Source organism: Podarcis erhardii, assembly GCF_964252035.2.
Source record: "Podarcis erhardii genome assembly, chromosome: 10".
NCBI classification, from domain to species: Eukaryota; Metazoa; Chordata; class Lepidosauria; order Squamata; family Lacertidae; genus Podarcis; species Podarcis erhardii.
The window spans coordinates 51,588,774-51,604,355 of record NC_138500.1 but is presented as its reverse complement, the minus strand read 5'-3'; the positions used below and the strand labels follow the sequence as shown (position 1 = coordinate 51,604,355).

The window sequence follows — 15,582 nt, the reverse complement described above, 5'->3', positions numbered from 1 at the left end:
TAATTATGCTAAATGATAAATCCATATATTTTATGTGTATTAGAGCTAGCTGAATTCATATCACCATAAGGCAGAATTACAGTAATTAAAAATCAGTTGGTCAATATAACATGCAATTTGCATATTAAATACACTCTGGGCTCATTAAACCACCATCTGGGAAAGCCTAGAAATGTGGATTATCATCCGGATGTGATATATGCAGATTCTACATTTATTCCAGTTTCCTGACACCCCATTTTGTTTGGTGACAGCATGGCAGTGCTCCCAATACAGTCTGATACAACCAGAATTCTTGAACAGTGGCTGTTTTGACAGGACATCTGGTGTGATAAGCTAGTGAACTTGGAAAAATGGGGAACCCCTACAGAAAGATGTATGTATATAAATAGGAAGAGTGATAGAGCCGGGTGATTTGCATACTTTACATGTTTTCTCCACTCTGGATAGGCACTCCTGAATATCATGCTGTTCCATACCCTCCAACTTTTCTCCAATGAAAATAGGGACACCCTATTCAATAATAATAATAATAATAATAATAATAATAATAATAATAATAATACCCCACTGATCTGACTGGGTTGCTTCAGTCACTCTGGGCAGCTTCCAACATATATAAAAGTTACTTATCTCCTTGGTTCGTGTGTTGCATTTCTCCATACCCTCCAACATCTCCTAAGGAAAAGCAGGACCTTCTGGGATCCAATCAGAAACCAGGATGGCTTCTGTAAATCCAGGACTATCCCTGGAAAATAGATACGCTTGGAGGGTCTACTGTTCCCTTTGTGCAGGTAAATTTCACAGGTAATGAAAGCTTTCTCTCAGGCAACACTTTAGTTGTTGATACAACTGGAATGACCATGATGCTTGGTCATATACATATTCTTGTTAGTGTTGACAATATCCAATTGCTCTCTTCTGCTTAACTCTTATGGATGGAACTGGAGGCCTAGGAAACATGAGGATCTTCCATTGGTTCTTCTAGATAACTATTGTCTCTGCTGACCAGCAAGCCATTGAAACAAGGACCTTATGGCTACATCACTGAGCTATGTATGGCCACAACTCTTCAGGTTGAAGACAATCTTCAAGTCAAACTGATTTATTCCAAGGATAAGATAGTTGCTTGTTGTGTGTCAGCATATGTAGTACTGGCTAGATAGAATTGTCAGCATCGCCCTTGAGCCAGTGCCACCGACTGGACTCATCCACTTCAGCCCCGACTGGGCCAGGTGAGCTGGGGTAGCACTTCCAGAGACCACCTTCTGCACAGGAACAGGTCAAAGTGCTGTGGACTCACAACTCAGAGTTGTGAGCACCAGATTCACTTCCAAAGACAGTCGTTGCACAGCAGAGCATAAACCACTCGGAGAACAGCTCTGTAGAATAACTACTTTTATTCTATCTACAACTATTATACAAACTATATACAGAGCTAAATGAAGAAGCTGAACTGCACTGAGTGTCTGCAGCTGCTCTTAGCAGCAACCTTATCTATACAGAGATAACACACTCTCTCTCTAACACTCAGTCTCTCTCTTTTATGTGAGGCTGGAGCGGAATATGTAGTGAGCAGAAACCGCCCCCTCCTCTCTGGAGAATCAGCAGAGAACATCAGCAGATTCTTGGAATGGGAGGGGTGAAATCTCAAGAATCTCACAATGGAGTTTACACTAACATGTGTCCCTGCTGTGGAATTTTGCCAGTGAGGTTTGGCTGACTCTGATTTGTTGGCTTTGGGGCAGCAAGTTTTGTTTGTTTGTTTGTTTGCCCAGGTTTCTTAATGTCATCTTTTAGGTAAAGGGTAAAGGGACCCCTGACCATTAGGTCCAGTCGCCGATGACTCTGGGGTTGCAGCGCTCATCTCGCTTTATTGGCCGAGGGAGCCACCATACAGCTTCCAGGTCATGTGGCCAGCATGACTAAGCTGCTTCTGGTGAACCAGAGCAGTGCACGGAAATGCCGTTTACCTTCCCAGCGGAGCGGTACCTGTTTATTTACTTGCACTTTGACGTGCTTTCGAACTGCTAGCAGGGACCAAGCAACGGGAGCTCATCCCATCACAGGGATTCGAACCGCCGACCTTCTGATCGGCAAGCCCTAGGCTCTGTGGTTTAACCCACAGCACCACCCGCGTCCCTAATGTCATCTTTTAGGGTGTTTTTTAAAAATAAATAAATCCTGAAGCTGTATTTGTTCTCTTACTTGCTTCTGTTGCGGCTGCTTTCATATTTATTGTAGTTTGTGTTTTATTTTTATAACTACCATGGCCTTGCACTGATAAATCAGGATGCAAGTACCTGTAATATACAACAGCAAACGAGGAAGCACTTTTCTTAAAGAGACAGTTTGCTTTTGGCAACACTGAGCCAAAGTCAACACAGCAAAACAACAAGAAGAGTGGGCCTCTTGCAGTCTAAAAACAAGACAGAAACCAACACAAATTTGTTGAGGTTGTTATGGGTTTGACACTGGAACCACAATTTATCATTAGGATAGCACCGGATAGTCATTTTACTTCCTGCCCTTTATATCATCTATTTATAACTCCTCTTCCTTCCCTGTGCTTCATTTCACAAATGTGCTTGTGTGCTTGCCAAAGATATGGTTTGACTGCCTTTGGGAATGGCAGTGGGCCAGGGCCAGTTGGTTGCTAGAGCTAGCATGTGCATGTGTGTGCATCAAAGACAAAAAGATCCCCTGTTTTCTTGTTTTCTGATATTGATAAATTTATGCACGTGGCTGGGTTTAGAGAGATAATCAAAGGGGGATGGCTCCTTTCCAAGCAGCGGCCACCAGCCACTCTGGGGAAGTTTTTGACAAGTGGCCCAGATTTCACAGTTTATCCAAAAGGCGAAGAGTGTTCATTAAACAGAAGCTTTATTAAACAAGCCAGTAATATGGTTTCTATGTGGGGAGATATGCTCTTTACTTAACATTCACAAGTTGCTTATGGATTAATTAGCCCATCTGCTCCAACAAATGTATCCCAACCTCTTTTGTTGAGACCAAAGAGACCAACCACAGAAGCCAATATTTTTATGCTCTTTATTAATTGATTACAGTTATTTCCTGCATTCTACCTATGGAATTCAAGGTGAGGTACTTGCACTTTCTAAGCAGCCACCTGTCCCAGCATTGACCTGACTTAAATCTTTAATGCCATATGTATCATCTGCCTCCTGGATTCTATTGGGGGGGGGGTGAAAACATTCTAGAAACAAGGTGTTCTTTTCCCCAAAACATACCCGAAAATTATAAATAGTCTGCAGTAAATCTTAGCTAGAAAGAGACCAACCTAGCCCCATCCATTGGCCAGAGAATGAACAGGTGCTTGCTTTCCTCTTCCTTTTCCATGCCTTTTTTCATTTCTTATCATGTCTATTAGATTGTGAGCCTGTGGGCAGGGACTGTCTTACTTTTTAGTATCTGTTGGCACCTAAATTATTTTTACAGTGCTACCTCGGGTTACATACGCTACAGGTTACATACGCTTCAAGTTACACACTCCGCTAACCCAGAAATAGTGCTTCAGGTTAAGAACTTTGCTTCAGGATAAGAACAGAAATTGGGCTCTGGCAGCATGGCGGCAGCAGGAGGCCCCATTAACTAAAGTGGTGCTTCAGGTTCAGAACAGTTTCAGGTTAAGAACGGACCTCCAGAACAAATTAAGTACTTAACCCGAGGTACCACTGTACTTAAAATGTTCAAACTCCATTTCTAAATGTGTGAATTCTTCAAGGGCAGTTCTTTATGCTCTGAGAAGCAGTCTTGGAGAGATGATGAATCCCTAGCTCAGAAAGGTAATCATAGGCAATGTTTTCATCATGCTCCCAGTGCTGTTTATCCATGTAGATGGAAAGGTGATGGAAGAAGCCCTAAATGGGAGAAAGCAGTCTTGGGACAAAATGAGGGTGCAAAGGGCAGGCCTGCAGGCAGCATTAAAGCCCTCTCTGCACATGTTTTGAGTGATACACCCAGTGCTTTTTTTTCAAGAAAAATAGTTGCCAGAACCCATCATGAAGTTGTTACAGCAAGTTGCCGGGCAACCTGGGGCAGCCCTGAACAGACGCTGGTTTGACAACAGCCGTGTTCACCGCCGGTGGAGGCTCTAAAAACTACGACAAGCTGTCTCTATAGCTGGTTTGGCAGTCGTCTTTGGTTCTGGTGCAGGTCAAATAAATGCGTCCCCACCTCCCTCGTGTAAGCAGCTCCTCTCCCACTTTCCTGCTTCAAAGCAACTACGGAGGAGGGAAGGAAGGGGACCATGGATCCTCCGCTGCTGACTGCTGCAGCGGATTCCCTCCTCCGTGATTGCTTTGAAGCAGGAAAGTGGGAGGGGAGCAGCTTACAAGCAGCTCCTCTCCCACTTTCCTGCTTCAAAGTGGAGGGAATCCACTGCAGTTGCAAGCAGAGGATCCATGGCTCCGCTTCCTTCCCTCGAAGCAGGGTGCGGGGTGCAGGGGGGAAAGACGGCAGGAAATAGATGCTGGGCAGGAAGACACAACCACACTTTGACCACTGAAAGTCCACCCCAGCCTCCCCAGATTTCCACTGAGATGGCCAGGCTAATCTCGATGGCCATAAGTCTGGCTCAGCCTTATTAACTGGACTTAGATAAGTCATGGTTCCCCTTCCTACCCTCCTCTGAGGCTCGATTTAAAGCAGCAAAGCGGACAGGAGCCGCCCGCTTTGCTGCTTTAAATAGTTTAGTGCAACATTTTATTCAGAATATTTTTTTCCGTATTTTCCTCCTCTAAAAACTAGGTGCGCCCTATGGTCAGGTGCACCCTATGGAGCGAAAAATACGGTATATCTTTTCTTTTCTTTTTTTACCAAAATTGGCAGGATTTCTAAAATGGGTGACCTTTAGTCAGAATAACTAACAGTGTTGATGAACTTCAAATGATGATTAAAAGAAGAGGGTTGTGTCCTCAGTGCTTTACATCCTCCAAGGAAATCATATGAGGATGGAAGCATTCTAAAGGTCATGGGATCCCCCCCCCCAACTTTGAGGTAAAAAAGAAATGTTGAGGGAGAACACATTTAATTGTGAAGTGAAATACTTCTTGTGTAGTCATTAGCAGGTTAGATTTCTTCCTTGCACCAGCTTTTTCAACCTAGTAGTTGGTTCTACATTCTGCTGCTGTGCTCTTTTGGTTTTGGTTTACATTCGTAAAAGGGGATTACTAAATATATTTATTTATTTTGCCTGCAGTTAAACATTAATGTAACAATGCTACATTACATTGTCCATTAAGAGTGTATTTCTTAGCTTGTTTCTTTTTTATTATTATTTGAAGACAATTAATTTTATCCAGACTTTACATCAGAAGGTTTTACAATGATAATAACCCAAATACAGTCAAGAGCATATCTCATGTTTTCAGCAGTACCAACTTCTTCACAAAATCCCTTGTTTTGCTCTTCATTAATATTATTCTCCTTCTTTAGACTCCATCATTTTAACCTCTTAAGTCACATATATATCTTTAACAATTTTCCAGATGTACCCCAATACCTCCTTCCCCCCATACCCATTACTTCCCTTCACCCATGTGTGATCTTCTTTACACAATATTATTCCTCGTTGTGTTAACCAAAATTTATATTTATTATTCCATATATATTATAGTAACGTTTTGTCTCCTTGCATTTTTTGCCTATTGCATATTAAATTTAAGCTCTAAAACTTAATCTTTCTATATATTCCTTTACGCACTCCCACTCCTTCTTAAGTTTTTGATTGGAGCAGCCCCTAATTGTTGCTGTTAATTTTGCCATCTCGGCGAATTCACAGATTTTAGCTCTCCATTCTGATATTTGTGGTGTTTTTCCTCTTTTCCAATTTTTTGCCACTAATAATCTGGCTGCCGCTGTTGCTGCTGCAGCTTGCTTCTTATATACCCAAGTATGTACGTATATCTGTTATCTTGGATTGTATCTAATACTGTATGCACATTTCCTATATTTTCCCTGCAGCCCCTGGAGGGGACCCTCTAGAGCAGATTTTGGGGCATGGGTGCTGCAAGGAGATAGAGAGGAAGATGAAATCCTGTTGCCTGAGCTGATGTCAACTCATGCATGCTCATTTCCACCCTTTAACTGTAAATCACTAATATACAAGGCAGGGTGGATCATCCATTTCTCTTACATTCTTTTCCCTAGATGTATTTTTTAAAGGATGCAACAAACATGTACTTTTTATTTTCTCTGCTTCTTTCTATTTCCAGGAGAATAATATTTGGGAGTCGCTCTATATATTATAGAAAAGCCGTAACAGGATTTTGTTTGCTATCTAACACTTGTCTTCCGTCTTGCTTTGGCGTCACAGAAGAGTTATGGTTAAAGATTATATAAACATTGATAAAAGATTAGATAAATCACACCGTTCTGCTTCTGATATCCTTTCTTTAATGCTAAGCTGGGTGACATTTGTTTTGTCTTAGGTCAATGGGAAGGATCTTTCCAAAGCCACCCATGAAGAGGCCGTGGAGGCTTTTCGGAATGCAAAAGAGCCCATTGTAGTCCAGGTCCTTCGGAGAGCACCTCTCATCAAAACACCTGGGAGCTCACAGGATGTTCGGCTCATGGATGCTTGCACACAGACAGATATTACGTTTGAGCACATCATGGCTCTGGCCAAGCTAAGACCAACCACACCTCCGGTACCGGATATCTGCCCCTTCCTGCTTTCTGACAGGTATGATGTAGGATTTGTTTCTGTGGCATTGAGAACCAATGCAACAAATGATCGCTACCAAAACAAGACTGGAACTCCTAGGCAGAAGCTGGCTGTTCTGAAGTTCATTGATTTCAGTAAACTAGGAGATCCATGGACAGAGGGCTGCAGCCCCCATCTTCAACTGCAATGTTTTATTTTGACATTTTGTAATGCTTTATGTGATGCTTTAATTCAGGTTGTAAACCACTTTATATATTTTTTAAAAATAAAGCAGTATTGGAATTATTCAAATAAATAAAATCTTAATAAAAGTGCCCTGTAATGACTTGGAAACCCATAATCCATTGTGGATCAGACAAATTTATGGAGAATAGGTTTTTCAGGTGTGGTATGTGGCGGGGCTGAATACAGTTGCATTAGGACACAGAAGAGGCTCTTGTCTCATGCACCAAAGCATCTTCTTAGCCAGCGTGGAGAACAGGTTGCTAGAACTGGTGAACCTTTGAACTGATCTAGTAGGGCTCTTCTTATGCAGACCTGTGTGTTTCTAGGTTCTGCACATGAGTTTGGAACTATTCTACTGAGAAAAATAAAACATCCACTACAATGCAGGCTTTAGTCCTGTTCAAGTGTTTGGCCTAAGCTTGAGCATCCAAATGTGTGTAGAGCTTATTGCAAAGCTTTGTAATGGACTAGAGGTGGTTGGAAGTCTGCTTGATCAAGAACCCTGTGTCATCAATGTACAAAGGTCTGAGAGGGAGCCTCATGCCTGGGGACACCAGGGTGAATTTTACCTGTGTGCCTATGTGCTTTTACTGCTTTTAACCCCTTGTGTGTTCAGGCAAATCTCAGACTAGGCTGTTGGCTTTCTCTGTTCTTAGGTACCACCCTGTATCAGTGACTTCTGGGATTTCTGCTCTATTTTGTTGCATCTTTGTTTTCAAGGCAGAAATGGTGATCTCAAGCCAGAGCTGCCTCCCTGAATGCCTAGAATATTATGGGTGTCTCCAATAATTCTGTTTCGAATGCATTCGATCAAAGATTTGCCCAAACTGTTTGAATATCTCTGTATTTGAAGCAACACTACAGTTTGCTGTATCATTTCTGTCCAGCCTATTTTAAGGGCTTCGGACAGCCTGAAGATCTTCATGGGTCTATTTCAAATCACAGGCTCTTCTAAATAATATGCTGTACAATTTTTATTTTTATTTTAAGTTACAGAGCTGGGGTTTTTGAGGACTTCAAAAATTTTAAAAATCTGGTTTTAAGTGCCTAACCTGCTCTTTTTGTTCTGTGTTGTTCCACATAGCTGCCATTCTCTTCATCCAGTTGAACATGAATTTTACGAAGGTAATGAATACCTTTCCAGTCTGCCTGCAGATGTAGATAGAACCGAGGACTTTGAGTACGAGGTAAGACCATTGGTACAGCTCCCCACCCCCATCCCCTTTACAGTATAGCATTTGCACAGCTGCAGTCAAATGCCTTCGAAAGACACAATTTAAAATAAAATAGCAAAGCTCACTCTGGCCTCCGTCACACCTGTACAATGTCTCAGTCAGATATGCCCCTGGGTCTGGAACAGTATGAATGAAAGCAGAACATTGATGGGCATCACATTGTGGGTTCACAAGGCTGATTAAATGTGCCACATGGTTCTCATGTCAAATTGTTAAGCTGTGCTAGTTTTATGCTGCGTCCTTTCCTATGAGTGCATTAGAAAGGTCTAATTGCTCATTTTCAAAGGGAGGAAAGGCAGAAACGTTCTGCTGTTTCCCTAGCTTGATCTTGTAGGATCGTGGAACCTGGACTTTGCAGATCAAGGCCCGTGCTGTAAAATGAGAGATTCTTTGTCTATTTCTTTTACATTATGATTCCCGAATGGAGTACAATGAGAACAAATTGTATGTGGTGCCATGAGTATCTTATCTATTGTGTATTTATTCTATCTGTTGAGAGGCTATTGAAAAACTGTGATTTCCCCAAATAATAGCACACTTTTAGAAATGTTGGTCCTTTGTTAGATTTTCATTTCAAAATCTAAAGGTTCTCTTTATTTGACAGCCATTAGATGTTTACCTTTATTTTAGCATAGTGACAAAAGACCAAGTGTACCCTTTTAGGAATATATTATGTTCAGGCTTTGTATGGGTTTTAAGTTGCAAACAGAATTTTTTTTTTCATTAGATAGCTTCCATTCAATAGCACTTGGGATTAAAAAACGGCCACAAAAAACCCTGTTTGTCTTTATTATATTTGGTCTGCCTTCAGGACATGTAATGAAACCTTGCTTGATATTTGGAAACTAAACAGAGTAGTTGAAGCTTTGACAAAAAGGCAAATGGGGATCTTTAATGCCACCCCTCCCCCCATTATTGAGACAAGGCTAGTGAAGTCTGCAATTCTTCCCATAGGACAAAGGAAAATGAAATAATGTTGGCTCACCAAGCTTACCCAGGATAAAATTTATTTGCACTGTTCTAATAAATCATTGAGGGATTGGTAAGAAAATTCATTCCCCCCACCCCCCCAAAAAAAAAACTAGTCTTGCGAAGATCAAGAAAAAGCTACTAAATTCCTGGTTAATATACTAGCGTGTTTACTGAGTACGTGGTTGTGTGAAAGCTTATGTGTAATACAATTATTTGTGTGATGGGAATGTTACAAATACTAAAATGCAGTCTGATTGTATGTGTATACATAAAGAGATTAGCACCGCAGAATCATGTCCTCTTCATGACTATTATTAATCGATAATAATAGCCAGTATAAGTATTATGACAGTGGTAAATGAGCAGGTAGGTGTTCAGTAGTCGGTAATCTCTACTAATCACACCTTCCTAGTCATTAATTTGCTGTCAGCTATGATTCAGTAGCCCAAGGCAAACCTACTGATTGACTAAAATAGAGCGTGTTTCACATGAAATTTAAATAGGAAAGGAGCTGTCTGGTTTGCAACAAGAAGAAAGATATGTTCCCGAAGAAGTGGACAGTCTCCATTCTGTCAGATCCGGATAGGAAAGGCAATTCCTGTGGCATAGGATGGAACAAAGCCACTCTACTTGGCTTCGTGTTAAAAATAATCTCGGTTATGATAATAAGGAGGCAACATTTTATTCGCACAGCTTTGCACACATACCACACTATGAGTCACCACTGTGTTATCTGCTATCAGCCTGATCTAAAGTCTCTTGGGATCCGTGGTAAAACTGGATCAAACTCACGTCTACATGCAAGATGGAAATATGAGAAAAAGTCTGAGTCATATGGCATAGTGGAGTGCCCTGCACCTAAATTCTCCTGGGGACTTCCAGTGATCAAAGCTACATCAGCAGTGATGCAAAAAAGTCAGAGGTTGGGGGCATACTGAAATTAGATGCTACGTGTCTTGTAGGCAGTGAATGGTCTGAAGACTATATACTTTTGTCAGCGCACAGGACATACCTTATGCAGACATGCCCTCCCTGTGGTCTCAGGTTTTACTTTCTGATTGGAGATTTAATGCAAGTTAGAACAGAATAACGGGGTGCAAGGGAGGCTTCCAGAACAACCCAAAACTGCTCCCAAATGTATCACACGAAACAAGCAAATTGTCTCATTCAAATAAGGTATTCGTGACGGCGGAGTTAACTGCAAAATTAGATATTTCCAGATTTATTCAACCCCTCCCGAATTCCCCTTCATTTTTTTGTTGGTGGTCTAGCAAGAATATGCTCTATGTAAGTATTTAGGGCCTTTCAAAAAGCCAATGATGGACCCAATAGACTGTAACAGATCTGTCTATCTTGTGAATGCATATTTAGAGTCTTTTCAACACATGGCTTATTTGCCCACTAGACCAAAACAGATTTGTCTATCTTGTAAAACCATATTTAGGGACTTTTTAAACACAAGGATTACTAAACTGATAGCCTGTAACAGCTCCCTTCAGAGCTCTGATAGCCTCTAGCCAACCCTTTGCAAATATTACTATTAGTTTTGTAAGTATGGCTATGTTTCGTGCATGCTTAAAAGCTATCCATTTCTACACCACACACACTAATATTTTGCTGAAAGAACTTACTGTAGCAGTGCTAAAGTCCATTTTTTATTTATTGGTGGGCCATATTTGAATCTTAGTTCTTAAATCTGAAACTAAGTTTTAATGAACTTTTGGGACTCCCCACCCCCCATTGAACTTTCTTGCTCCAAAGATGAACTTCTTTTGGTCAATTTAACCTCATGTGTTTGACCTTTAGCACCTAACATGACCTTTCCCCTGAATACTGGTCAGAATTTAACTTTGGGAATTTTTACCATTGGCAATTGTGTCTCTGGATTTTTTGTGCATCAGGGTGTCACGCATAAGGCCCAGAGACCGTGTCACACACTTTGGGGTTATTCTTGCCACACTTTACACAACTCAGTTATTTTAAGGGCAAGTAGCTCATAACCATTGTAGGAAAAGACTCTTGACAATGCCAGTTGCTGTGTGCCATGGTGTCCATTCCCCATCTGTTATTTTAAAATGTGCTGTGCTGGGTTGTAATTACTGTGTACCATAATATAGCACGGGGCCACTGGCAGAGAAAGAGGAGTGCAGGGGGAGTGCACCGTCCCCAGCAGCATGATCCTGGTAGGGTACCATCATGGTTGCCCCCTGTCTGTGCTGGGCGTCACGCCTCTACAGGTGCCACGCCACACCCCAGAACATGCACCACACCCCTGCAGGCAGTGTGCCCTCCCCTCAGGATGCATGCCACGCCCCTGCAGGCGGTGTGCCACGCCCCAGGACGCGCACCAGCCCGCCATGCCACGCCTGCTCTCCGCCCCCCGGTGCCAGAGCATGAAGCTCCACCACTGCATGGGGCTCTGCAGAAAGTTCAGAACCTGTCAGAAAGTTCTTCCTGATATTTAGATGGACTCTCCTTTCCTATAGCTTGAATTCATTGATTGCCTGTGTGCCTGCACCTTGGAAAAGAACATCTGTTGCTCACCCTTAAGTCTTTGAATTATATTTTCAATGAAGTTTCCAGTGATAAACAAACTGTCCAGCTCTGCCTTTGATCCAAACTATAGGATTGCTCTGTTTGGCTGCAGTCCCGAATATCACAACCGTACAGTAGATCACTCACTGTAGAAAACATTTATGCTTGTAGTCGTTAAAATTTCAGTCCCTTCCTTTATATCCAGCTGAGGTCATTCCCCCCTCCCCTGCCCAAAACTTGATATAAATCAGAAGGAGCCCTGAGCAAGTAAAAGTCAGATTCCAAATTCAGCAGCCACGAGAAATAATTTAAAATAAAGGCCTTGAAGAAATATTGTGCTCTCTAACCACAGTCCTAATAAAAGATATATTTGTTATAGCCTAGAACAGTCAAAGTCATGAAGAGGGTTATAATTTTCCATTGCAATTATATCTGGAACATTTGAAGGGACAGAAGACTAGTATAGAGGACAAACGGATCTATATAGAGAGTACAGGGAGAGTGTGGGAATTGGGCTGTCTGGTGAAAACACAGTGGGTTGAATCCAATGGATAAGCAAAGCCACACCAATGGGATGTTCCCATGTGTGAAATGGGGCGATGCAATTTTAGTAAATTCCTCCTTCCCCCTGCATGCCCCTCTGCTTCACCCCAAAACTGCTTTGGCGTGTCCCATTTAACAAATAGAAGAGGTCATTTTGTGCATGGAGGGGCATGTCTTGTTGGTTTGTAATGGAAGAGGAAATATTCCCATTGTGGCAGGGGAGAATGATAGTGATCACTGATGTCAATGCATCAATACTCTGGCTACCAATGTTGTTCATAGGAGAAAACATCAGCTCACAACAGCTCTCAGGGCCTTTCACTTGTTGGTATGGACTGCTATGCCTGGGAAGCAGCTCATAGGATTACCATGATTGGGACTATAAATACACGTATTCATTATTCTTGGTACTGTACTGTAATAAAGCTTTATCTGTCCCCCATTTTTTTTTAACGCAAATGCATTTTACAAACATTAAGAGAGGGCAATGCCATGCTGTAATGCACTTGTGTATTATTAGTCATGTCTTAAGTGGGCCATAAATGGACAAACTTGGTTAAACTATCTGTCTAAGGTCATAGAGGAAGTTGGTAATCGGGATGGCAAGCCAATATCGTATCAGTTATTCTAACCTCTAAATCACACTTCCTTGTATTTTTTTTATTCTTTATTTTTTGTTATCTAATCTAGACATAAGTGGATCACTGAGGTGAATCAGGATATCAAGTCAGTTTCTGTCATGCTTGTTTATTCTTAATCTTTACGTCTATTTAGAAGTGCTCATCATTTAGGGGGGAAAGGCTGGCATTCAGAGCAGATGAGATTGCCATCATCTGTAGCTGTCACTGGTAATGAATATCCCAATTTATGGACTTCAATTGTGTCCCTAACTCAGGAGTATCACTAGGGAGGAAGGAAAAAGGACACAAAGCTGACATAGGTAAATCTATCAATGTTATCGCTAATCATCCTGTTGGTGTTAACAATAGAGTAGGGAATACATCAAGCTGGTGATTTTCATTTTGTTTCATAAAACAAGTACAGGCCTACTCCTCATTTCACTTGAAAGATAAATAAAATTTATGCATTAATGTCACACATTATGGCTCCCACCCCACCCCTAAGGAAATGAAGAAAAGTGAACTTGTTGTTTGGCATGGCTATGCTACCTTCTATTCGTTTGTGTTTTTTCCATGCAGAAGGTTCCTGCAATTTTCTCTCCTTTTGTGAATGAGCTGATATAAATCATCCACTTCTGTAGGTTTATATGGATGCTGATGCATCACATCATCATGTATTCTCTACATAACACGCAACTGTTCAAGAAATGTTTCAGAAATGCACATCATATTTCAAAGTCGTATTTTCAGTCTGCCTTAAAAGAGACTTTTGAATTGGTTCAAGAGGGAGCCAATTTTATGGCATGTGAATTCCAGTAAACATGGGATCACATAGCAATTGAATTGTGAGTGGGAGGTTTACTCCAGGTGTTTGGGCATAAAAATAAGGGGAGATTCTTGCATTACAGGTATCACTGGATTAGCTGCATGTACTGGAGACACCATTCCTCGGTGCCTGCACTGCCAAATCAGTTACTGTCTGCCGTTTTCTCCTTATCCTTTTCTTTCTCCTTCTCCTTCATTCATGGCCATTCAGTGCCACAGTGATTCCTGCTAGCCCTGAGCAGTTAGGTAGCCTGACAAGTGCTATAAAAATCATATGAACTGTCATGCCGACCTCTGCCACATAGAAAACATTTTTTCAGTGACCTCTGCATAGAGGCAGTAAAGATTGAAATGGTCATTAGCCTGGTGTTTTATCAGCATTTGGCATATGCAAGAGCCCTAAACCGCAATTCAGGCAAATAAGCAGATTTCCAACAGATGTCTAGCATGCAGGCGCTCTGCTCTGCAACTTGACTTTAATTAACATGCCAAAATAGTTTTCACAGAGTTTTAGCTAACAAATGCTCAGATGTGTGGAACTGCAGCAACTGTGGCAATTTTCAAAATGCAGTTGTGTATTCTGATGGCTAGATGAATGTTCCTCAGAACATATGCCGGCACATCTGTTGTATTGCCTGCATCTTGATTGGGTGGCTATCTGCTGAAAAATATGATGATGCGATAAATAAATCTCTCCCCTTACTTCCTGAGCCAAAAGAAGCAACAGCGATGTTTGCTCAGCAAAGTATACAATAGGAGGAGGAGGATGAACCCATAACAAAACTAAATTATGACTTCCACTATTATGCAGGGGGAAACTGGTGAAGTCTAATTATGACATGCTGACATTCAGTTAATCTGAAATGATGGGGCAGCAACCACAGCAACCATCTGTGAAACTAAATATTATCATTATATACAAAAGGACAGCTCTTGGAGTGAAAGTCTTCATTTTAACGCAACCCTTACATTTGGGTGCCTTGTGCTGAGATAGACCATTGATCCATTTAGCTTAGCATTATCTATGACTCTACACTGACTGCCCATAGCCTTCCAGGGTTGCAAGCAAGTCTCTCCCAGCCCTGCCAGGGATTAAAGCCGAAACCTTCTGCATGCAAACCAGATGATCTGCCACTGAGTTGTGGCCCTAACCCTGGGTGCCTTTTAAAAATTGTTATATTGGCCGCTTTCCAGGAAGGACCTCTGACTGTGCAGCAGGACTTCATCTCCCTCTTCTCTCACCTCATTCCCCATGCATTTCCCAAATCTACTCCAAAACAGATATGGGGACCACAGGTGAAGGGAGCCCTGTTGTGCTAGTGGAAGTCCTTGCACCAATGGGACAGCTTTGTTAGATACAACCTTAGCTGGTTTCCCGCTTCTACTAGTTTAATAAGTGTTGTTGCTTTCAAGAAACATTTTTCCCTTTTTTCCATTTCTTTTCCCCCATTCCTTATTGTTTGCTTGTATTTCTTTTTCCACGGTTGTGTTCCTTTTTGTCCCCCTCATTTGGACAATACGTCCATTTTCTGAAAGAAGCCTTATTGTCTCTAATAGCTTCCTTGACTCTGCTCATTTATCATGCTGGCATTGTCTTGGTCTTGGTAGGACCTTTCCTGAACTGTGGTATACATTCAAGCTGAACTATTATTGTGGTTTTTGAAGAGATTTGACCCTCTTGACTTTGCCTTTCAACTTCCTGCTTACCAATCCCCTCACTTTGCAGAAGCTTCTTTTTTTATGTCAATTGTCACTCTGTTGAATTACCTTGGCAATTGTTCACTTATGATTTATGTTTCATAATACTATGGTCATTCGGTTCAGCAACACTTTGGACATCATTTAAGATTAGGTCCAGGGTTGTCTGTCCTCTGGTTGATAGTATGACCAACTGTTCTAGAGCATTGTCACGTAGAGTATCTAGAAAATGTACCTCTTT

At 41.6% G+C, this 15,582-nt stretch overlaps 1 protein-coding gene across 4 annotated transcripts in view; it reads left to right on the top strand.

Annotated features, from left to right (window-relative positions):
• PDZRN4 (PDZ domain containing ring finger 4) overlaps positions 1-15,582 on the top strand; it is a gene marked incomplete at its 5' end in the record, with an annotated part of 232,774 nt that overhangs the window by 185,703 nt on the left and 31,489 nt on the right. For all 4 annotated transcript variants that reach the window (XM_081877866.1, XM_081877867.1, XM_081877869.1 and 1 more), the window contains 2 exons: positions 6,453-6,706; positions 7,998-8,100. In XM_081877866.1, coding sequence (XP_081733992.1) covers positions 6,453-6,706; positions 7,998-8,100 — 357 coding nt within the window. The remainder of the gene's footprint in view (positions 1-6,452; positions 6,707-7,997; positions 8,101-15,582) is intronic.